The following is a 24,440-nucleotide window of genomic DNA, read 5'->3' as shown; positions in this document are numbered from 1 at the left end:
CCTTTTGCTCTTCACAAGCACTAATAGCACTTATGATCACTGCCCTGCAAACTTGCACCACACTATCAGTCCATCAAATGCCCTTGCTTACTAATCCTACACATCTGAAAATTACTGAGCAGAACCATATACCGAGGACCGTCTAGCACCTATTCTTTGCTAATCCCAACTATGTGAGAATGTATTTAGCAGAACTAAATAACGGGAATTTATTTAGCAGAACTAACAACCGAGGACGTCTCTAGCACCTATACAGTAGTTGGGACAGATCTGGCTGTCGCCACCCGTCAGTCTTCACCAGAGCAATTTGACCCAACAAAACACAGGGAGAACCTTAGGGTAACAGGCCAAAGGAAGATATCACTCTCTCGACAGGCACTGGAAGGTCGATAGAGAAGCACACAGACACTCGAACGCACCACTATGCCATCTCTTTCCTCTGCACCAACAAATGCAGCTGTACACATTCGATTAATTTGGCCTAGCTGCACCCATACTTGTACACCTCCACAATCACCTCAACAGTCTTTAGAATGCAGCTATAATCAGCCTAGCTGCACACATAATCTCGTTCACAAACTCCACTGCCACCAGAATGTAGATACCCAAGTCAATTGGCCTTGCTGCACACGTTTTCCTGATCTCACACAACCACCTCACCGCACCTAGCACTAGTATGCAGCTACACATCACTTATTCCACACTGGCTGCACACAGACTGAGTGCACCCAAGCACGTTTTACTCCATTACTTTCTCCACTGGCCTGGACTGTGGTGCCCGAGGGTGTTCAACCCACAGCGCTTTTGAATCAGACCAATGGTGGAAGACGCTATACGAATGCCCAATAACACAAGTATTGCATTCCATTGCAGCCCAAAATAATATATTTTTACTAAGCACAAGCTCAGTGCTGGAATCGCAGACCCTTTTAATGCCTATAGCCATTAGTTCTGTCTGACCAGGGGTTTATGGCAACTTAGTAGGTATGTATGGAAGATTGATGGATTTAGTGTGCAGTGTTTCCTCCAAAGGACTCTTGGTGCTGTGGGGAAAGTACAAGATAGTGACTTGATTACATCGGATGATAGAAACAATACAGGAAATGGAGGAAACCAGTGAAAACATGAATAAGGAAACTGCATGCCACATGCACTCCACTTCTCTTCACTGGGCTATGTTCTGGCACTCACCCCTGGACCTCTCCTGCCTCTCCCTTTCACTGTCACCACGGTAGCAGAATGGCAGCAGTGCCATCGTCCGCTACATAATCTGCAGATGTGCTGAGATCACCTTTGTTGAGCCACGTGTGGCGACCACAGAACATGCACACTGAAGTAATGTTTTAACACAGTCCGTGCTTAATTGAGTTGAGTTGGAGGGTTGCTTACAGGTTGCATAGGCATCTTGAAGGGGTGTATACATAGAAAAAAACTGTGCAAGAAATCTTAGTCGGGGGCTAAATCTACAAGACCAGAGGTCCAAAGTCTATCCCTAGTATTGTATCGAGTAAAAATCCCAGGTCATCCTGTACATTTCTTTCTGGGATGATGAGAATGGAGCCCCTCACAGGCTCGGTGCTTGATGTTTAATCCCCTTGGGCAGAAGTAAAAGGATGTTAAGATGCAAAGAGTTAAAAAAAAATTCTAACTGGTCTGGTCAGTGCACTGTCAATGTTTTGTAACGCCTCTCGTTTTTTTATCTCAAGGAGCGTGTCCATTCTTCATGAACTTGATTGTCCCAAGGGTTATCAGAGCTGTCATGCAGTTAAGCATTGGTACCACTATCTACGGGTGTGGTCTCTCTCTCTCTCTTCTGGCACATCTGATATTGCAGCAGTTGATAACTTGTGCAGTGTTTATCACTTTCAGCACACCTGTAGGGCTTCTCCAGGGCATTCGCTCTTACATCAGAATAGGGAGGAAAAGTGACCGATGGTTTTCTTACACTCTGGGCGGTCTTAGAGCATCCCCCCAGTATGGATCCTCTGGTGTTTTAGGAGTCCCGAAGATTGTCTGAAGCTCTTATTGCATTTTATGCAGTTGTAGGGTTTTCTCCCCAGTATGAATTCTGAGATGCACCCTCAGAGATGAATCACTGAAGGTGTTCATACACTCTGTGCACGCATAGGGCTTCAGCCCAGTATGGATCCTCTGATGCTTCATAAACTCCAAGGATTGCCTGAAGCTTTTTCTGAATTCTGTGCACTTGAAGGGTTTTTTCTCAGTAAGGCTTCTCTGATGTCTTCTCAGATGTGATAATTGACAGAAGCTTTTCTTGCACTCTTCACTTCTAGGTTTTCCTCCCCGTATGGATCCTTTGATGGCTTCTCAGATCTGTGAGACAGAAACATTTCTTGCACTCTGTGCACTCATAGGGCTTCCCCCCAGTATGGATGATCTGATGCATTATTAAATCTGAGGTTGGAATGAAGCTTTTTCCACATACAGTACACTTGTCTTTCACCACCCATCCTCCCCCCCCCCCCCCCCGGTATGGGTTGTTTGTTGGCATGTTGAATCTGACTTGCCTGAAGATTTTCTTGCACTCTGTGCACTTATGGGGTTTCTCCGTAATATGGAGCTTTTGATGGTGTCTCAGATTTGCGAGTTGTCTGAAGCTTTTCTCACATTCCATGCACTTGAATGGCTCCCCCCCCCCCGTATGGATACTCTTATTTTAGATGTGAGGAGCGAATGAAGCTTCTATTTATTTTTTACACGCGCTGCATTTGAAGGGCTTCTCCCCAGTATGACGTATGGCTCCTGTGATGGCTTAGTAGATGTGAGGGTTGACTAAAGAATGCCTTATGCTCTGTGCACTTGTAAGGCTTCTCATGGGTCCTCTGATGCTTTCGCAGATCTGAGATTTATTGTAGATTTTCTTGCACTCGGTGCACTTATGAGGCTTATTCCCAGTATAGATCCTGGGATGCTGCAAGAGATCTCAGGATAGTCTGAAGCTTGTGCTGCATACTGTGCATGTGTATGGCTTCCCCCCAGTATGGACCCTTTGCTGCTTTATGAAATCTGAGGATTGTCTTTAGCTTTTCCAACACTATGGGCACTTGTTGGGCTTCTCCCCAAAATGGATCCTCTGATGCTTTTGGAGATCTGAGGATTGTATGACGTTTTTCCCACATTCTGTGCACTTGTGCAGCATCTCAACACGATGGATCCTTTGATGGCTACTTGAAAACAAGGATTAGTTCAGGCTTTTCCCGCACTCTGCACCTAATGCAACATCTGACATTACACAATATAATCCTGGAAATCATCTTTAGGGAAATGGAAGACTACAGAAATAAAAATGCTTTCAGACTGGAAAAAGAAAAATGTGATCCTTCTCCAAGAAATTAGAAGTACTGAGGAAGAACTGGAATCCAACCCACAAAAAGTGAAGACTCGCTTAAAAGGGTATACACCAAATTGTTTGTTTACAATTGTTCGAATCACAATTGACCTTTTCACTATATATATATATATATATATATATATATATATATATATATATATATATATATATATATAATATTTTTATTTTTTTTTGCGTTGGATGGGGGGGTTGCGGGGGGTTTCAATTCGGTCAATTGTGAAAAGGTCAATTGTAATTCGAACAATAGTGAAACAAACAATTTGTATACAACCCTTAAAAGACTGGGATTGGATTCAAACTCTTGAGGCAACTTCAAGTAACAAGCTGACACATTTGTCAAGGAATACGCAAAAAGGTAAACATTCAGTTGGAATATTTGACAAAATGTCCTGATAGAAGACTGAGATCAACGTTCTTAAGAGCCAGATTGAATCTACTAAAGACGAACGAGATCCTAGCCATAAGGATACGATCATCAACTAACCACCGCCCTTTTTGCAACAACAAAGAGAAATTGGAAACACTTCGGCATCTGTTACTGAACTGCCCTGGCACAAAAACAATAAGAGAGCGATATTTGGGCCAACAATTCGGGGGCCGACGGACCTACGAAGAGGAGGCCTGGTGGCATCGCCTGATGAGTGGGGGAAAAATGCAAGGCTTGTGATTGCGGTAGCCAACTTTTTTCAAAACCTTGGTCTGGAACAATCCATTATGAAGGGAGCAGATCAATAAACTTGTTTTAAGGGAACTGACAGAAATAAACAAGGGAGAGTTTTCCCTTGTGATGAACTGGATGCAAAAGTGTTATCAATCTTGCAAAAATTGTTTTACAATTAAGTCAAGTAATAATAAAAAAAAATATGCCAGATGTTTCTCCTTTCTCCATTCGGCGCTCTTATAGGGCTTCCCTTCATTATGGTTCATGATAACGAGAATCATCGCGACTCAAAAGCAAGCGATGATTATTTTGCCTCATACTCACACATATGGCTTTTCCTAGTGTTGATTTTTAGATACCTGCACAGATGCAAACTTTTTGTGAATGCTTTCTCACGCTCCATACACTCTGTCTGTCACTCATGTGGAAGCTCTTGTGTAAGATTAGATTAGATTGGTTTTAGTAATGCACATTCCACAAACACCACAGACAAATGTTTCTCATGTGTATTCTTTATAGAGTCTCATATATGTGCAGATTGTTTGGCTTTCCCAAGAAGAAGTGTTTTTGCTACAGATGGCGTTGTTAATATTCTGTAGAATTTTTTTTTTTTCTTCCATCTCTGATATTTATTTTCCGACTCTTGATTTTGGTGTAGGCTCTCTGGGTTTGTCCAGGAGCCTCTGGGTTTTCATGTTCTTGTCTGGAACTCTGAGGAGACCACAAAACCTCAGGGTTTTTCAGGGCAGAGAGCTATGTGAAGCTGATTTCCTCGCCTATCTCTGGGCAGATTTTGGAGGATAGACTGAGCACTGACGGAAAAAAGGAGTTGAGGTCTCCATTGGCGAAAAGATACATAGAAGAACAACGTTTCTGGGTTTTACAAATTCAATGCAGGTAGCTCATTTCGCACTTAATTGCAATTTACATTTGACATCCAGGCATTTCAGGCAATTTGTGCTCATGTCGATGTACATGAACTTATTTTTTAGACTTCACTATTCCAAAAAATGCTTTTTTTAAGTAGAAATTTGTTTAACCATTTTCTAAATTTGAGTTGGCCTGGTTCCAATTCAAAGTTGTCTGAGAGCATGGACCACATTGAAGCTTCTGTCACTGTTGGCCTTCTTTTCTAGAACCTGGTTTGTTCATACCTGTCAGGGGCCAGGTTGTTTGCGTTTAAGGATTTTAGGGTTGTCTTTGGAGTCTCCTTAGTGAACCGATCCATCAGGTATTTAGAGCCAATGTCCTGCCTGCCTGGTGATGCCTAAAGTATTGATGTTGGTTAGGTAGTGAGGAGACTTCAATGCTCTAGAAAAATTTAAAAAATGCAGTCCAAAAATGACAGGTATCCCGATTTTGCATTGCCTGAAGTTGCTTTTTTGTGATCTCTAGTAGAACACCATTACATTTATTGAGTTTTGAGTGGATCAGAGCTTTGATCATTGGGAGAATTTGAGAAATGCCCAGGGCTGGGAGCATCTTCTGTTGTAGGTGCCATGTGAAGTGCAAGGTCTGAAATGTTGCTCAGATATGAATAGATATGGGTCCTCAATAGTGGTCTTTGCATTCCCCTTTAGGATGCTCCAATTATCCTCCCCATTACCAGGTTCATATACTAAGTTACTTAAATGTCCCACTTTTGTAAGCATCCAGCAATGGAACCTCTGTGCCCATCGTATGATATGACATTTTTGTATTGTTCTATCTGGTCAAAGCACAATACCCGATCTCAAATTCAATCAAAAAATCAAAATTGTGCTTGGAGTCTGAATGAACAGACACAATTGTATTAAACCACGAAATTCCATGGCGTAAGAAGATTTACATTTCTAAATGAAAAATACTTATTTTGCTTGCAAATCAAAATGTCTGTAATCTTTCTGAAGCCAGGTCTCTATGATTGCTTAAAATAGAAGTCTATTATGGTCTTTCAATGTATTTATTTAGGGAGTTTGAAAGTGCAGCTTGCAATTTTGGGCTTCCTTCTGCTTGCTCAGTTCCCCATTAGTGCCAGGAGAAGATCAGAGAGGCCGAACAACTGCTTTCGCACACGTGACATTGTGAAGTCCTTTTCCGGCATCCTTTTTAGTGATCTTCCTCCTGTTGAGTCTCGCATTCCCTGAATAAAGTCTTGCGTATGTTTATGCACATGCAGAGCCTCCGATGTGTGGGGCAAATCTGTGGTACTGCCCAGTCTCCTGGTCGCAGAATGATTACTGAAAAGGACAATCTTTCTTAAAATGTTGATGACTCTGTTGTCAACTCAGAGCGGAGTAAACATTATTCAATATCGTTACACCAGCATGCTGGGTACCATTCTAAAGGTTTCTTTCTTTTGGCCCCGTTTGTTCAGACCCAAGTTGCCAGGAGGGTAGGTTGTGGGTACCCAGATAATGCAGGTATTTTCTACCTGTGCCCCAAAGGACCATGTTCCATCAAATCATTATCTTGTAACAGCTTAGTTACAGAAGTTTTGATCTTGGTGATAATCTGTTAATGCAGCCATTGGACCAAGATATGTAACATTAAATATGCAATTGCACACTTGAAAATTGTGATCAGTTAATGTCCTGATTCTTCTCTGGATCTTCTGGTGATGCTGACATTTTTACGCAGACTATTGAAAAAAGTCAATACGATCACATAATTGTGTGTGCTTTGGTGGGTACTCTGGAAATATTTTGAATTAGAAAATAACCACTCGAGTATCTTAAGTGTACTATGAAGCAGTCCAAAACGTATGAAAGACATTTTGAGAAAAAGCTAAACCTCTTCACTTGAAACATTATTTGTATTCAGAGGTTCCTATGCAGAAGGATGCCCAATTACTTGAAATGTTTACCATAATTGAATATACTTGGAAATTAGCAGTCAATTGCACTTAAAAAAAAAAGAAAAAGCCGTCATTCTGAAATTAGCCAACTAATAAATAAAAATAACACAACATCAAACTAATAGGCAATTTAGAAAACAAGTAAAAATGTAATTACATTTGATAATTAAGCTATTTATAGCGCTCTGTTCGTAAGGAGGCACGCACAGGACCTTTATCTAGGCGCAGATGTTAGATCAGTGAAAATGCATTGCCGAGTAATAAAAGGTGGCCAATGTATAATGTGTATAGCCTTGGAAACTAATTGTGATAATGAAGAATATGGACTTCAAAAGTATAGTCATTGGAGGGATCTTCCACCCGGTAAATCCAATTTTATGGAGATCCTGAGACCGAAATCATACCAAACATTTGGCCAGCACTAATGTGATCATGCTTCCTGTTGCTTCAAGAAATGACACATTAAAATACGAAATTAATACATTATCACACAATGAAATACTATACTCTCTGACATGGATAAAGAAATCTGAGTAGAAACAAAATAAATGCATTTCATTTAACCGATAGAGGATGCACAGACCAGGCAAAGTAAAGTTAAAAACCTTTCCGCACAGTGGGTTGGGTTGGAGGAACACCTAAAAGGCGTAGGTTTTTGATGAACACTCAGAATGGGTAACTGTTTTAAAGTACCAGGATGGGCATATTCAAAATGATGAAAGAGCCTACCTAAAGTACCACCTGCCCTTTTCAGGGTTCCCTAATTTAACACACTGGCTCAGGGATGTAGTACCCTGCTTTTTGGCCAACACCACCGTCATGCATTTCTTCCCCCTCACTTAGAGTTTTGGGCTGACACCAAGCCACATTTCCCCCTCCTTGACCAAACAATTCAACCCTTCACAGGCCCTTCGCTCTCCTTCTGGGTCTCTGGTTCTTGCCAGGGCCGGTGGTATAGCCTTTATTAGCCTTGCACGGTCTTCTTGCCTTTTTAGTTCTGGTCTCAGCCAGTGTCTGAGATATAGCCCTTAGCAAGCTTGTGGATTTACTTACTCCTCATGCTCTGAACTCTGCCAGGATCAAATCTCTAGCTTTCAGCAAGGTCACAGCTTTTCCTCTTCTTCTGGATCCTTCCTTGTGCCTCCTGCCGCCAGGTCCCTAGTCTAAACTGTCTCTCCCTGCTTCAAGCTGCGCTCTTACAGATTGGTGCCAGCCCTTTTCTGTTCATGGTCTGGGATTGGCTTGGTGTCTTTCCAAAGTGGTTGGTGTTGGCTGTATTTGTTACTCCTTTAATTCCCCGCTTGGTATTGATCTATTCCCCCTGGTTGGAGTGTGCAGACGAGTGTGGTCTGCCGTGGTGACCTGGTACCTTCTGCTCGTGCTGAAAATTAAGAGTTGGGAGGTCTTTCCTCCATTTCTATTATTTTGCTTCCTCAAAATCACCTTTACAGCGCTGTTCTGTCGTGTCTGCAATGCCTGGTGTGTCCGCTGTGATTGGAAATATGTGTCACGGTAGGAACAAACTCTTGTGAGACTGTTAGATTGTTAAGACTTAAAATTGTGAGGTCTGTAATGCGCACTGCCTAAAAATGTTGACTTTGCTGGTGCTTGACGTCGGCTAACGGTCCTAAGAGCAAGAAGCAGGGAGCAGAGGTTAGTGATGGATGACTTGGACACTGTAGTGATTCCCCCGTACCCGTAGTAAGCTACACTTATTAAGTGAAACTATGTTAACAAAATGATCAACGCTAAGCAACCGAGGTAATTGAATTCAAGCGAACCAAGCTAATCAAGGTATAATGAGGATTATAGAGGTCCTGACAAGAGGCAGAGGATTTGCCCTGGGTGGAATCCACTTCCATGACCGCTGCAAAGGTGCCGTTGGGCGCCCGCACCGGTGAGCATACGTTAACGAAAAATATTTGAACCCTGAACTACTGCAATATTTGGGGCGGATGATGCCTTTGTGGATTGGAAGCCCTGGCCAATGGCCAATGTAAGGAACTCTGTGATGGCCTGATTGAATTAAACAGTGAAATAGGGGGGGGGGGACGCCAGTATGTCATTTATTTTATCCACTTGAAGTCTGCAAAAAATGGTTAATCATTAACAACAACACCTATTCATTCCAATAATTGAGTATGCCTCAAAACATTGTCATGCATTGTCTTGGAGCATCCGTCGAGGGTGCAGGGGGCAGAAAGGAGCTTGGCAATGATTCTGGGCAATACAAAAAAATAAGCAACCGCTAAGTCTTGAAAGCAGGGAAAGTGTGGGGTCATGCAATGGAATTAACCTGGAGGGCCCAAACTCCACTTTATGTAACATGGTGATGGCTAGTCCAGTGCTTAGGACAGTCATCACCAGTGATTAATCAAATCAGGTTATTTCTAGACCTCTAGTGTATGACAGAAATGGGGCTGACAGAGTTTGAAACTGAGCAATTGAACAACATGGTCCGGACAAGGAACGAAGCACAGTTCGCGCCTGCTCAAAAAAGACATTTACCGCTGAACAACATCACAGAGCTTGTAGATGAGTTATTGACCAAAAAAAACGTTCTTCTACAAAGGCCTGTGTGTAAGTAAGAGTCAATCAGGCGAAGGCCCACGGAGGAAAAGGCCCTGTTTGCGCCTGAATCCATTCATCTTCCTGAGACCGCAGAGAGGGCAGGAGCCTTTTCCCCACCTCCCGCAGCGGACACCAGAGCCACCGCAACCCCTCAATGTGCTGCTGGAGCAGCTGTGCCCTTCTACTTAGGCCGCGTCCCGGCCTACCGAGTATCTAAAGGTGAGCACACTTGTGCCTTCGTGTAGAAGCCACACATTGCCCTCGATCCCTCCCCTGAGCAATCCCATGTCCCGAGATCCATCTGCAAACTATCTCGACTTACCGACAACGAGGATGCCTGATCACGTAATGGTTGCGCCTCTACAGCTCTGCTTCCTGAACGGGGCTGTTTATCACATTGCCAAGCAACACCTATCATTTTGTTTCCAGCATTTCCGCCGGCCCGCGGAGGAAAAGGCCCTGTTCGCGTTCCTGGCCATGTGATGAACTCTGCCTCCACGCTACCCAAACTTGTAACAAGGTAGTCCCCAGAGCACCTATCTCGCCTCTTCTGTCGCTCTGCCACTTTTACAGAGTATATTAACTCTATCTGTTTGATACCGCAAACCTCCTACCACTGACCGCCACTCGGTCCAACCCCGACATTTACCTAAGCATTCACCTCGACGTGATGCCAGTATGCCACTGCATCGACCGAACTTGCACAGTACTATTGCTTGCTAGCACAATTTGTGTTGCAAGTACCTATCGTATTGCCTTATGCCACACGCATCAGTGTTGCCTTTAGTATGTCTTGCTGATATCATTGTGTTGCCAGTACCTATCGTATTGGCTTATGCCATGCACATCGGTGTTGTCTTTAGTATTTCTTGCTAACATCATTGTCCCTGGATGATAGCTCAGAGGCAACATGCTCCCCTTGGAAGCAAGACAACACGAAGCAACACAGGTTCGATCCCCGGGTCCGCGCTTAGAAACCTCTGGGTATTTAAGCACGTTATAAATACGCAACTAAGACCAAAAAAAACAATTACGCAACTAAAAAAACAAACCATTCATGTAACAGCGCCTCAATGCTCGTGGGCTGTGTGAGTGCTTTAAAAATGCAAAAATAATAACATTGTCTTGCCAGTAGCTATCGTATCACCTCAGGCCCTGCACATCACTGATCTGCGCATTACTCCTTACCCCTTTCATAGTACCACACACAACTACCGTGACTCCCTACAAGCAATATGTACATTACAGCATACCGGTTCCTAACCATACTGTGCGCCTTATTGCCCGCAGTCCTACAGGCTAAATTAAACCCTAATGACAGTACCCAGAAAAGTCCGACCATGGCAAACCTCACCCGGCCGTTCTGGGGAATCAAACCAACCACATATCTCCCACAGCTCCAGCTGGACAGCCAGCCATGGCACATCAATCCCACTAGATTCCTACCGAAGCTGAACTTGATTACCAATTCCTCCCGTTCAGAATTCACTACAGGCCTGGACCCCAACCCTATGCCACACTCCAATCTAAAGACCATCCATGATCCTATCAAAACCAACACACATTGCTCTACCATAGCTAGAAACAATAGACTCCGCTCTAGACTAACCAAACTTTACGAGCCACCAACCATCACTCGACACAAAACTATAGATAAATGAAGTCATCCACCGGGGACTATTGACGCTATTCCCAAGGCTAACCAAAAAAAAAAGAACAAGACCTAACCTCAAGAAGGAATCCTTTACCTTGTTGCATACTACTAGTTCTCATATCAAGGGTGCCTTAATAAACGCCAGATCTGTGGTCGCCCATGCCATAGATATAACCGATCTAATCCAGTCTGGAGACCTAGACTTCCTAGCTATTTCTGAGACTTGTCTGCATGCTCCAGCTGGACCGTCCTTGCTACTGGCCATACCTGACACATATACCATTGTGAGAGCAGATGGAACAACCTCGCAATAACGGTGATACCACCACCTTTCGAAGTCTAATTTAGGGCTTGGAGTTTCCTCCTCCCCTATTGTGAAATCATGCAAATTACTTATGGTTAAACTAACTACTTCTAATTCTAGCACATTAACAGTTCACCTAATTTACAGACCCCCCAGATCCCATTGGTTGCTTTGAGGAAGATATCATGACCATATTGTCGGATACAAAACTTACCTCACAAATACTCTTGTTAGGTGATTTCAACATAGGCTCTCTTGACCCTAACGATCAACATGCCAAGACGCTATCTGAGACCCTTACCGAACTAGGGCTCACTCAAAGTTAACCAGCCTACCCATGAGATGGGCAGAATAGTAGACTGGGTCACAGACTAAAATTGTGAGACCGTAATCACATCTGTCGAACCTCAGTCGTGGGCGGACCACTACCTAGTCTCTTTCACCAACCTTGACAAACGCTTAGTATCTAAGACTATCTCGCTAGCCCCACCGATTCTGACGAGGAACAAACGGAACATCACAGCTGATAATCTTATGCCTCTTCTGCTTCCTACTCTGAACTCTGCATTTGAGTCTTTAGACTCTGCTGCACTAGTAGACCTATATAATTCCTCCATTACACAAGCATTAGACAACATTGCTCCCCTTAAAATGCGAAAAAGGTAAACCCAAAGCTCACCTCAACACATGGTTTACACCGCAGCTAAAAGTTCTTCGAGCATAGAAAAGACAAATTTAAGTTTTGTGGAAAAACATGCCTTCTAAAGAAAACAAACATAATCTGACTAAAATATCCACTGATACAGGCTTGCAAACCCTTTTTATCTACAAATAGTTGCATCATACTAGCGAGGGCTTTAATCCTGTCCAAACTCGATTATTGCAATGCCTTATATGCAGGGGCCAATAAACAGATCCTGAATAAATTCGAAATACTGCAAAATAACGCATTAAGAACTGTTAAGCATGCCAAGGAGACATCACATCTCTGAAATCGGAAGAAATCATAATTGGCTATCCATGAAGGACAGGATCCAGTTTAAAATAGTCTCCATTACACATAAATGTCTAAATAATGCTGCACCGCAGTATCTAAGAGATGAAATTATTTAAAAAACATCTTCACGCCCTACAAGGACGGTAAACTCGCACTGCATTGTAGCCCCCAGATTTAACCTGAAAAGGGCCGGGGGGCATTAGTTTTCCTGTTCAAGCTGCCCAATGCTGGAACGCTCTCCCTATTCACTTGCGAATGGACCAGACCTTCCAAAACTTTAGGAAAAACACAAAAAATTGGCTAGTGTCAAATGACCTCCGACTACCCCAAGTCCTTACCTGCAGTTGACTACTTATTGAGCACTGTCTGATTTTGCCTAATACTGTTGCCCTTTTTTTCTCATTCTGTATGTCAACTACTGTATTCTTCTTGATTGGTTTTGTCTTGCTGTGAAACTTTAAGACTTGTAATTTACATGTAATGCACCCAGATACCCTCGGTTTTGGCGCGCAGATAAATAAACAAATAATAAATCCTGTGTGCGCGCAGGCAGAGTAGGGAAACTGGATGAAGGTGTAGCAGATCGGAGTTGCTTGAATCAACTCAGCAACTAGAATCTGCAATGTTGTTGAAACGGGCCAGAAAACTAAAGAAACAAAGTCTTTTATTCATGCCACTACTGCTAACTTCTGACCTCACGCTACTAAAAATAACCATAGTTGAGGACAGTCAGATTGTGGGGCCATCAAATGTATTATTGGAGAAATTTAGTTCTGCATTGGCTACCTCCCTCAAGAGTTTGCAAAGATCACTAAAGCTATGGATGTTGACAAGAATTCTTCACAAACCTTTGCTAATATGTATATTAGAAACAGGGATGAAGTTAGACAATGCCGGACATGCCATCCAAAAGAGTGACAGTTTTGAACCCCAGCCCATTTAAATGAATGATGTATTTCATCAGTATAATACCAAGTCGTGAGTTCTCTCCTTATGCAGTTAATCGGACCACGTGCCACAAGCAGAATGATTCAATCCGATCATGTCACAGCATGGCTGAGCATCGATCTCACAGAGCCATCATTGAATTCTGTATCAAGAGTGGCAAGTTCCTCTGAGAGCTTCTATACTACTGACTCCCCAATTTGGCATGAATCCGAGAGTAAGAGTTCTGTAGAATGGAGCAAAAGTCGAGTGAGACAACAAGACAGATGCCAGTGGATAAAGAGAGCGATGGCCTGGATCATCCCAAATCTCCGGTATGCTTAACTGTGGAGCAAAAGAGCCAGAAGCTGTCTACGTCTAACCTATCATGAAGTGGAACTGTATCAAGAAAATAGACATCCCTTGATCAAGGAGTGAATAATGTTGACTTTGATTAAGACTCAATCTTGCCCTTTGTAACAATGGAACAGAAACGGAAGGCTACAGGGAGGAACGGCTGAACTCATAATAGAATGGAGCCAAGCGTAAATAAGGCAGAGCCACTAAGGGAGGCTCAATCAGTGATGTTTTCAAAGATGTCTAATGCAAATTTCCTTTGTGTAATCCTTGAAAGACTACTTTTCCCTAAGGGCGATGGATTAATATTGCACAGATGCAATGTGTTGAGGTTATTTTGTTGTATCCCGAAATTGAGCTCCATTGAAACGAGGGACATAGAATTGGTTGAATTTCCAAAAGATAATCAGCTAGATAAGTTTCTGTTATACGTATCCTCCAGTTTGGTGACATGGATGTTGTTGGAGGAAGTCGAGGGCCTGCTTCCATTGGGTTTTGACCTGAGAGAAATAACCCCAATACTTGAGGAAAAATGGGATAAGCAATCATTTAATGAAGAAGCAGGAATCGGAGAGGTTCAGGGAAGATGGATAGACCGACGGGGGAATGGAGAAATGTCCTCATGCTCACAGATAGGCGGTCTTAGTGGATGGGATATCAGAAAACAAGACCTTGAAAGCAAAGAAAGAATCCAGTTTGTAATTGTGGAGGGGTTGGGTGGGCAAGGCGCTCAGAGAAAATGAGGAGCTGGATTGGCGAACACTTGAGGGAGGGGGTTCCTGACCTGGTTGCTGGAAGCTTTGGCATTGAATACAAGAGGAAATTAACAGCAGGGCTCTTCTGAGCTGGGTGAGATCAGACTGGCGTCTTGGAACACAAGCAGGTTTAGACCTCTTTTTGCTGAGGAGGACTTGCTTTTCGAATCATTCATGATTTTGTTTCTGCCGGAAACGTGGCTTCAAGAAGTGAGCCCTGCTTTTTAGGGGCCTAAATGGTAGACCAGCTTCTGGCCTCCTGAATGTCTTACAGACCGTGGTTACATATGGAAGTGGTCGAGGTAAAACATCCAAATCCATGTATACTAGTACTGGTGATACGAGAATGCCGTTCCAAATCAACCTTATGTACTTGGTATGTATTATGCAACATTTACTAGAATCCAAAGGGTATTAAGAATGAAGATTCTATTGAAACTTTGGTGGATACTATAAATGAATGTTGTGAATGCACTCAGAACTCTAATATTATCTGTGGGGATTTCAACATGCTGGACCTGGGATTGGTAACTAAGAGGAAGGGGGGGAAAGAGGTTAAACTGAATAACATTGTTAAAAATAGATTACTGTTAGGGGGAAGAAGCCACAAGTCTGAATCTGCATTTGCTAAACAGATTGGTAGAGGGGGATATTCCGGGTGGTGCAACTTGGAAAAGTAGTAGTAAGAAGGCTGTCGTAGATTACATCTTTGTAAGTGGGAATTTCTTACCACTAGTCCACAAGATTTGAAGTGATGCCTACAAAGGCAAGCGAACACAACATACTGCAAATGACCTGGGATATGCAAACAATGTCTGTTTAAAGGATCTGTGCGGTAAACCTTGAGGTAACACAAGGTCCCAACTGGTTGAAAATGAATGCATGAAAAATAGCTGAAATACATAAAAGGTCACTAGTGGACAGAGTAGAAGGTTTAAGTATAAATAAGCCTCACATTATTGATTACCCACGATTCTTAATGCATTTTGTATTTTCTTTTTTTAATTCTTTGTTATTGTGTATATAGTTATAAAACGTTTACACAAATAAGACAAAGTATTAATAACATACATATGTAGCAGTAAAATATACAATCGCCATCCAAGAAGGATTTTGTATTTTCAGTTGGAGTGAATAGAAAGGACTTCACTAATGAACATACTTATAATAATTCTGTGGCACAAGAAAAAAGGGCTCTTAGAGCAGATGTAAAATTAATAAAATTGAGCTCAGGGTCGAACAAACTAGTGGTCTTGAAAAGGCGGCACTAAAGGAATAGGACCTGAGTGAAAGCTAATAAATGGAGGAAATAACAGAATGATACAGAGAACATGATACCAAAGTTTTGGAAGAAGAAATGAAGCGAAATATGGCAATTAATTATGTGGCCACACTACCTCAGGCCCTTCAATCAAATGTAGTCTCAGAATCATTATGGGTGGAGCATTTTACCAGACTGTTTTCAATGCCGAATGAAACTGATGAACCATACTGTGATGTAGGGCTGGTAGACTGGAACCTTTCTTTTGATAGAGAGGACCTGTTTACCTTGATAAAAAAGTGCAAGCAACTCAGGGGTTGTGGTGGGGTTGGAGGGGGGATTGGGGCCTGATTATTTGACCAATCTAATGGACAGAAAAGAGATAAATGCCTAGTCAGTTTGTTATATATTCTTCTTTTTTTTTTTTTACTGCATTATTGGAGATCATTGGACAGAGGATTATACCTCCTTTGTCGAAATCATCAATTGTAGTACCAATATTCAAGAAGGGGATTAGGGCGGATCCTAAAAACTACCACCCAATCGCCTTTCTTGATGTTGTTGGTAAATTATTTGCTTCACTGTTGTTGTCAAGGTTATCTGATTGGGTAGTTACTACGGGTAGGTTTGACTACTACCAAACAGGTTTTGTAAAAAACAAAAAAATGGATAAGAGTTCGAATGTCTTCTGGTTAAATATCCTGAAGATGCATAGTTTACTGTGAAGGGGAAAATATATTTAGCCTTTGTCGATCTAGAACAGTAGTTTGATTCCGTGGACAACTTTTATGGAACAAGATAGCTAACTGGGGATTTGCAGTTGGATTAATGCTTGAATTAAAAGCTCTGTACTTCACTAAAAGTTAGGCTGGGTAACATGGGTAGCTTTTCTGACAAGCAGAGGGTAAAAATAAGGCGCCCTCTGGCTCCAGCACTTTTTAACTTGTTTGTAGGAGATGTGGTGGACACCCTGGAGAAATCTAGAACATTCTCTCCACGGTTCAATGGGAGATCGATGGGGCATCTATTGTATGCTGAAGACCTGATCCTCATAGACCAGACACCAATAGGTCTTCAGCGACAATTGGTGGCTCTACAACAATATACAGATGCAAAGAATCTGAGGATACATGTACCAAAAACTAAGATTTGTATTCTTGAATCCGCACCGGGTGAGAAAGGAGGTGTGAGGAAGTGGTTTCTAAAGAAAGAAGAAATTGCCAGTGTGAAATCACTCGCCCACCTAGGGATGTTGGTAAAGTTAAATACCAGTGCAAATGACGGCCCTAGGACAGCTCAAATAAGGATCAAAGCTAAACATTTAGCGGCTCAGGCTGCTATTTTACTTGAAAGGTTTGGATTCTTTTCCTTGATACCGACAATAACCTTTTTATAGAATGAAGGTGGTGGCCATACTCACTTATGGGACAGAAGTGTTCTTTTCAACCGCTCACTCACTGTGGGTTACACTAGAAGTAAAATTCTGGAAACAAGTATTGTGTCTTCCGAGTGGGACCCCTTTGCGGGTGATACAGTATGAACTAGGACTTGCATCCCTATACGCAATGGTGGTATGGAAGTCCCTTGTACTATATCGGTAATGCATAAGTGAATCACCTGTAAGAAGCTTTACCCTGTTGAAGGATGTTTTAAAAAGCTAAAGTGAAACGATTTTAGTGGTGTGGAGATTGGCATGTTCTGCAATCTTATCTGACTTGAATACATCGGAATACATGCCAATCTCCAATCCAGAAGCGGTCAAATCTAAACTGTGGAGGCAGGATTGGTTGGCTACAACTGATCAGAGGTTTTGAATTAATTTGTATCCAACCCAGGAGATTCTGATTGTAAGGAAACAATGGAAGGGAATACATTCTAACTGTAGGTTTTGTGATATGGAGGGTGTTGCGGAGACACTATACCATTTGGTACTATCCTGCCCTGGGTTGTCAGAAAAAAAGGACATTGTATTTGGGAAAGATCCAAGGCATCAACTGCAGATGACTGGTGGTCAATGATGGTCTGTGGAGAAAGCGTGCCAACCGCTATTGCACTGGTCAATTACTTGGAGGACGTCTTTGCTAAAACAGATGTTGTTTAGCCTGGGCAGAGCGGATGAAGGTTAATAGTGTGTTTTGAGATTCAGTTATTTAGATAATACTATTGAGTTTTATTGATTAATTTTTGAATTTTTAAATGTTTTCTGATGTTGAACTTTTCTAAATGATTTAATGAATTGTAATATTGATTTGTTATATTATGTAATAGGTGAAAGGTTAAGATTTGAGCCAAACATTGAAATCAAATAAAAAATATTCCTCCTGGAAAGTAATAGGGTTCAATTAGCCATTCCCCCCCAAGACGGCCATTTTTTTTTTTTAAATCGTAGCCACCCTGTTGGAATCGGGTGGAAGTGAGGACAAAACCACAAATCTCTGCAAAGCAGAGACAGATCTTTTCAGGCAATGTGACTGCTCCAGTTGGGTGAGTGTTAAGGGATTGCGACCCAAGAGGAACCTGCATGCGTAATCGAATGCTGCAGCAGAAACACTTGCTCTACAGTTTTTTTGATTAGTGTTAATGTTTGCTGGAGTTGCACAGAGTTTCTTCCTGGATGCATTGTCTGAAGTTAAGGAAAAGGTGGCTTGTTTAATACAAGCTCTACCTTACTAACATAATTTGCACTGTTTTAATGATGTCGCTTTTACCGTGGCAAGGTGGGGGAATTATATGATGTGTTATGGGAAGAGTCGGCCTGAGGTGGATTTGTATGGCTGTGGGAAGCCCAGGGACTCATTCCACTCTCCCAGGCGCCAGCCAGGCTAGAGGTAAAGGATGCCTGGCATCTGTTCTTCTAAGTTATAACGGATTCCCCTCCCACCACCCCCATCCCTCCTCTGGATGGCACATTACCTGGCTTGTTGGCCATCTTAGCGCCAAGAGTCCCTCTCATTCCCTCATGAAATTTAATTTCTTCACACCGTATAGCATGCATGCAAATGTCCTGCATATGATCCAAGCATTTGCACACGTGTGTCCATTAAAAGTAGTTAAAGGATTATCAATGTAATCCTCCCTGAAGTAGAATTGCGTTATTGGTTATGAATGAAATCGAGAACGGTAAGCATTCCTTTTCATACTAATGGTTGCTGCTGGTTCATGGCTTACACAATATCGGTTTGAAAACATGTTGCAGATGGTGGATATGTGACAGAAAAATCATGCATCATGAACCTGCAGAATATATTCTAAAAATTAAGGTGTGCAACCCTTTGCTTGTGATACAACTTCAATGAGCCGGAACTAGCATAGTCCATTATGAGGTGGTGTGAAAAATGTCTGCATAGACACGAAGTCAAAACTATCTAGAGGAAAGTATAGAATGAAGGGTGAATGAGTAAAATAAATTGTTCAATAAAAAGGAATGTGGTGCCTGCTTTAACCCTGAGCGATTGATTAGTTAAACAAATAATCTATTGCAGTGCAAATGAAAAATTATATTTTGAGGAAACTTAATATTGCTCAAATTTAATTTCTTCCATTCCTGCTTTTTAGGAGCTGACTTTACAGATGAACCTATTGGAATTGATTCGGAAGTTGCAACAGAAAGAGTCGCAGATGGGAAACAATTTCAATTGACGCAGCAAATGGAGGAAATGACGCACTATTGTTTTATTGAATTTGCTGAGGAAGTACTTTGCATATCTTTCCGCCAAAGAAAGTGTGGTGCCAATGCCTGGACCCAGTGCAGGATAGCAGGTTGAAGAACCCATTCAGGAGTGGGAGCAGTGGAGTAGAGTGGCAGTGTAACTGCGGCTAAAAACATGGAGCGCAAGCTAGCTCCCCCAGTCGCTAGTTCACTTGGTTTCAGAATTCTGTTTAACATCATTTGCAATTCTGTAATTGTTCAAACCGTTATTTGTTACTTTGGGAATATGTTTTACTTGTTTGTGCATTTCTGAATCCACAAGTCACTCAAATTGGTTGAAATGCCGTTATTGATGAGGTTACAGAAGTCTATGAATTGTTACAAGGCCAAATGATATTCTGGTGTAGAAATAGTTCATACAAAACTGCCGTTTTTTCGAACTGGTATTAATTCAATTAGAAATAATATGAACATATAGTTTATGAACACATTAAATATGATGGGATCAAATGAGAATCCTGTGTGTTTGTGTGTGAGTATGCATGTATGTGTGTGTACATATATTTCTCAGGCTTCTGGATCGGTTTAGGATCACATGCTTTGTATAGGCCGACATCTAGTGGTGAGTGCAGAGTACTACATTATTTGTTTTCGAAGTCGAAAAAAGAGCACCGACAGGACGTTCCTGTAATACTTACTACTGTTGTGTGTACAGTACCTATGATCCTGCACGTGTCGCTGTCCTCGGATTTCTTTTTTCTCTGCCATCGGGTTGGTTGCAGTTTGTAGAGTTCTGATAGTTATTAACTTAGCGCTTGATATCGAGCTATATTATTACTACTTGACCTAGACATCAGTTGCCGTTGGACGACTCCACGAATGGGAACATTTTTTTCAGGTGACTGCCATCAGAAAATCAGAGAATAGACAGTCAACTACTACTCCCAGGTCTTTAGTGCATTACAGTAGGGAGAGTGTGGGAGATGCATTACATATTAGGGTAAAATACTATAACATGCCTAGTTTCAATACCCCCTTCATTATGCTAGTCTCCCCGTCTTCCAACTTCAACAATGGAAAATACTCCTTGTAAAAGTTTCCCTTCCTGTAATAAGTTTCCTTGGAAGGGCACACAAAGTGTGTAATCATTGCCTTCCATGTATCATCAGGACGAGAGGTGTCCAACCTGTAAGCTCTTCAAAACAGAGACCCTCAAAGATCATCATTCAAAGTTTTGGGTGGCCTTTGCGATGCAGGCTGAGGCATCCATCGAACCTTCTGCCGTTGTGGAAACACAGAGGCCGAACAGGACAATGTCAGTTTCGAAAGCGGAAACAAGGAGACCCATGTTGGGGAACCTTCTGATTCCCATAAGCATGTGCCCAGGTGCGGAAGGTTGTTGCCAGGCCTAGCTATGGAGAGGACACTGGTGACGGTAAGGCTACACACAAAGCATCTCAAGCCCTGGAACACGATTCTTCGGCACAGAGTAAACCTATATTGGTTAAAAAATGAAGTCAACCCTTACTGAGGGGGAGGGCCCTTTACCAGATGCCCTCAGGTAAAAGGGTGCCTCTCAGCACTTGGATTCTGAAGATGTGGACATTGTTTTCCCCATTCCGTCCCCAATAAACACATGTAACCAATGAGAGGTTCTAGAAAACAATGGAGGAATGTCTTCCTTTATAGAATTTCTTGATAAACAGCCCATTCAAAGGAACCACTTAATTTCTTTCGAAACTGTCCCATTCAAAAAAAAAGCTAAACAAACCTACATTAGCAATCGAGGAGGAACATATCATTTTAGAAGTGTAGACTGATGAGGAGTTGAGTACATTGGAGGACGATTGTGACACCTGGCCCCCTCAAAGCAGCTTCACTGGCTCTCCCTCCCTGCCCGGATCCTATTAAAAACTGCACGTATCACCTAGAAAGCAGTCTCACACGGAATATCAACATGCTTAGTGGCTAAACTCCACAACTCTGGAGGCTCTTGCACCTCACGTTGCAAAACTATCAAAAGGGTTAGAATCCAATCTAGACCTCAAAGAGAAGACGTGCAGGCAGTCCTCCTGTCACTCCTGACCATCTGAAACTCAATCCCGCTAGAGACGAGAAATGACCCTACCATGCTCCAGTTCCGCAAAACATTAAAAACGTGCCGCTTTTAACAATACCTGTTAGAGGAATAAAATCCCTCTACCTCCACCAACAATACTGCATTACTATATAAAATGCCAAGTCAAATTGCGGCACAATCCTGTTGTAAATTGCTCCACTGCTCTTGAGCTGGGTTCGCACTGTAAGCAATAAACTGAGATAAAACATGTTGAACCCAAAGATTACCCAATGCCTTCCGAAGACATTATTGATCCCCCTCCCCCATTTTGTCATCCCCAACAGATGACTAAATCCATGACCTTTTTAAAGAGCTGGAGAGCTTTTTAAAATGCAGAGGACACAGATTTTATAGAAGAATTCTTAAGAGAAGACACAAATCGACCAGTATATTCCCCCTATTACTGTCTAAAAAGGGGGATAACTCCTTTTTGGTTACTGCTGTAAACGGTGGGTAACCCCTGTATTGTACAAAGATTTAATCCTGTGCCAGTTGATCCACTACTCGTAAAATGAGTGGAACTCCTCTGGCATCCACACCTTATCAGGAGAGCAGTACAATCCATGCTCTTGGGGAGGGGGGCGGCTCGGGAGAGTTGCTCCCCCCACCGATAAGAGATATGCATTGCTAATGTGTCCGCTCTAATGGCCAGTTCTAGCTGAGTGCAACAGAACCAGATGGACGAGCTAATTAGAAGTCCAAGACCACAGAGGACCCAAATGTTCAAAGTTCAGCAGGAAGGCAAACATTCAGCAAATGCAGTTATAAAGAATGCCCTTAATGCAGCTGAGACTGTGGGCAGACTGATTGCTCAAGGGACCATCATTAAAATACATGCTTGGCTGTGAGTGTCAGGGTTCAGATCTGAATCGCTGGCCACTCTTCTAGACATGCCATTTGCCTTTTGGAGGAAAAGGTTTCTTTTGGGAAAGATGTTGATGAGGCTTTCGAGAAAGCTAAAAAAGCACATGAAACTATCAAACCGCTGGGCCTGATGGCAGGTAAACCATAACAAAAGGGGTTTTCCTGGAAATCTGTAGTTCTTACACCCGAGGTTTCACCATGATGGCATCTCGGTCAACCTACGCAACAGGCTCAGGTAATTGGTTTTCAAACCAAAGCCAGCAGAATCCAACACCATCAGGATTCCATAGACAGTTTAGGCATGGAATAAGCATGGAACAGGCCAAACTCCTAGTGGAGCGCCCTTTGAAACAAAACAATGCCGGCCTGGTTCACGTTACTTCCCATGTTGCCCCTGTCGATTAACATCATATACCCATGCACGGGAGGAGATAGTCTGACGAGAGGGTCATGTCCACCGTAGCATGGGGTTATTGCATCAAATACATCAGAAAACCTCAATCTACCCCTAAAGGACAGACCAATTCCTCCAGAACACCGAAGGCTTCTACAAGCAGAGATCCAGGCACTGCTCGAAAAAGGACCAATTGAACAAGTCCCACAATTGCAGCTACACGGGTGGTGGGGGTATTTATTCTCTGTACTTCCTTGTTGCAAAGAAAAACGCAACAAAAAGACCAGTGTTGGATCTGAGACCAGCAAACAAATATGTGAAACCACAAAAATTCAGAATTACAATCTTACAGGAGGTCATTCCCCTACTAAAGGACGGTGATTACCTGGCAACTCTGAAATATGAAAGAATGCATCTTTCATATCCAATATTCTCAGGTAATTGAAAATGCCTAAGTTTCAGACCGGGTCATGTTCATTGCCAATTCAAAGAACTCCCTTTTGGAATTGTCTCAGCACCTCGGGTGTTCACAAAAGTGTTATTGGTGGTCGCAGCACACCTCTGCCGGGAAGGTATCCCAGTAGAACCTTATCTGAACCACTGGCTTATAACCGTGGAAAGCCTAGAAGTATGTTGCAGTAATACTCCTGACGCAAACAAATCTTTTGCACAGACAAGGATCCTCAATCGAGGAGAGAATCAGCACTAGTCCCAAGTCAGGAAAGAAAATTCTGGGGGCCATTAGCAACACAAAGATTGCATTGTCTTCCCTTAGAAAGAGCGTGTTCAAAACCTACTAATTCAGATTCCCTATTACATAGCTGGTCGACGGATAACTGTCAGAAAGGCTATACGTCTGCTCGGCATAATGACATCCTGCATCTTGATTGTGCCAAATGCCAGACTATGGGCCCAGCTTGGCTCATAAGGTCGTAGAATTTGATCACCTCAACATACCTGAAAGATGCATGGAGATGCGGAGAAGCATGCAAAACCCAATAATAGACACTGCTACTTTAAAAATAAAATATTTATTAACATTTTGCAATGTAAACATAACAAATCCCATTCCCCTCCTCCCTTAACTTGCCCCTCCCTTCCATTGGTACACCAGAGGTCTTGTCCACCAGATGTGTTATGCCCGTTGTTTCCTCCCCCCTGCTATATTTCATGTAAGGTCCAAGATTCTCAGTCTATGCGGGCGTCACTGCAGTTTGAAGTCTCGTTGGACGAATGCCAACACAGATCCCCAATCCTGTTTGACCCTGGCCTGGTCGCCCTGTATGCCATATGTTAACCACTTCAAAGCGATAAAGTTCTCCAGCATGGGGTCTGGCATGGATTCACATGCTCATGAATATTCCCCGTCGTCAGGCTGGGAATCCTCGGTAAAGAAAAAACCAGTATCAGTTTCGTTTCTGATCTGTCTTTCGTAGTAATAACCAATCACTGGTCTCTGCGTCATACTGACCACAGCCAATGACTGCCCTCTACCTAAGCACCGCCTCTGGCAGCCATCTTCAGATTTTTACCGCACGTTCATGTGTTGGGATCCTCGTGCTATTGCTCTCGAGCGTTAGTGCTATTTTTTCGCGCTTTTTTCACAAAAACTCGATTCTTTCGGTCAAAAGAGCCTCAAGCTCCACCGATCCTACATCCGATCAACGGGGACCCGTGTCGGATTCGTCTGCGCCCCTCAAGGGTGAAGATTTCGTCGAGCT

At 42.6% G+C, this 24,440-nt stretch overlaps 1 protein-coding gene across 3 annotated transcripts in view; it reads left to right on the top strand.

Moving 5' to 3' along the window:
• The window catches only part of LOC138492139 (protein DGCR6-like), a 189,030-nt gene extending 169,178 nt beyond the window's left edge, over positions 1 to 19,852 (top strand). For 2 of the 3 annotated variants that reach the window (XM_069619130.1, XM_069619131.1), the window contains exon 5: positions 19,249 to 19,852. In XM_069619130.1, the coding sequence (XP_069475231.1) occupies positions 19,249 to 19,332 (84 nt within the window). In that variant the 3' untranslated portion in view covers positions 19,333 to 19,852. The remainder of the gene's footprint in view (positions 1 to 19,248) is intronic. The other variant, XR_011276147.1, reaches the window with a different exon arrangement.
• The last annotated feature ends 4,588 nt before the right edge of the window (positions 19,853 to 24,440 follow it).

This window comes from Ambystoma mexicanum, chromosome 10 (assembly GCF_040938575.1).
Source record: "Ambystoma mexicanum isolate Mex_15411 chromosome 10, UKY_AmexF1_1, whole genome shotgun sequence".
NCBI lineage: Eukaryota > Metazoa > Chordata > Amphibia > Caudata > Ambystomatidae > Ambystoma > Ambystoma mexicanum.
The sequence above is the reverse complement of the archived record's forward strand: the minus strand, read 5'-3'. Positions and strand labels throughout refer to the sequence as shown.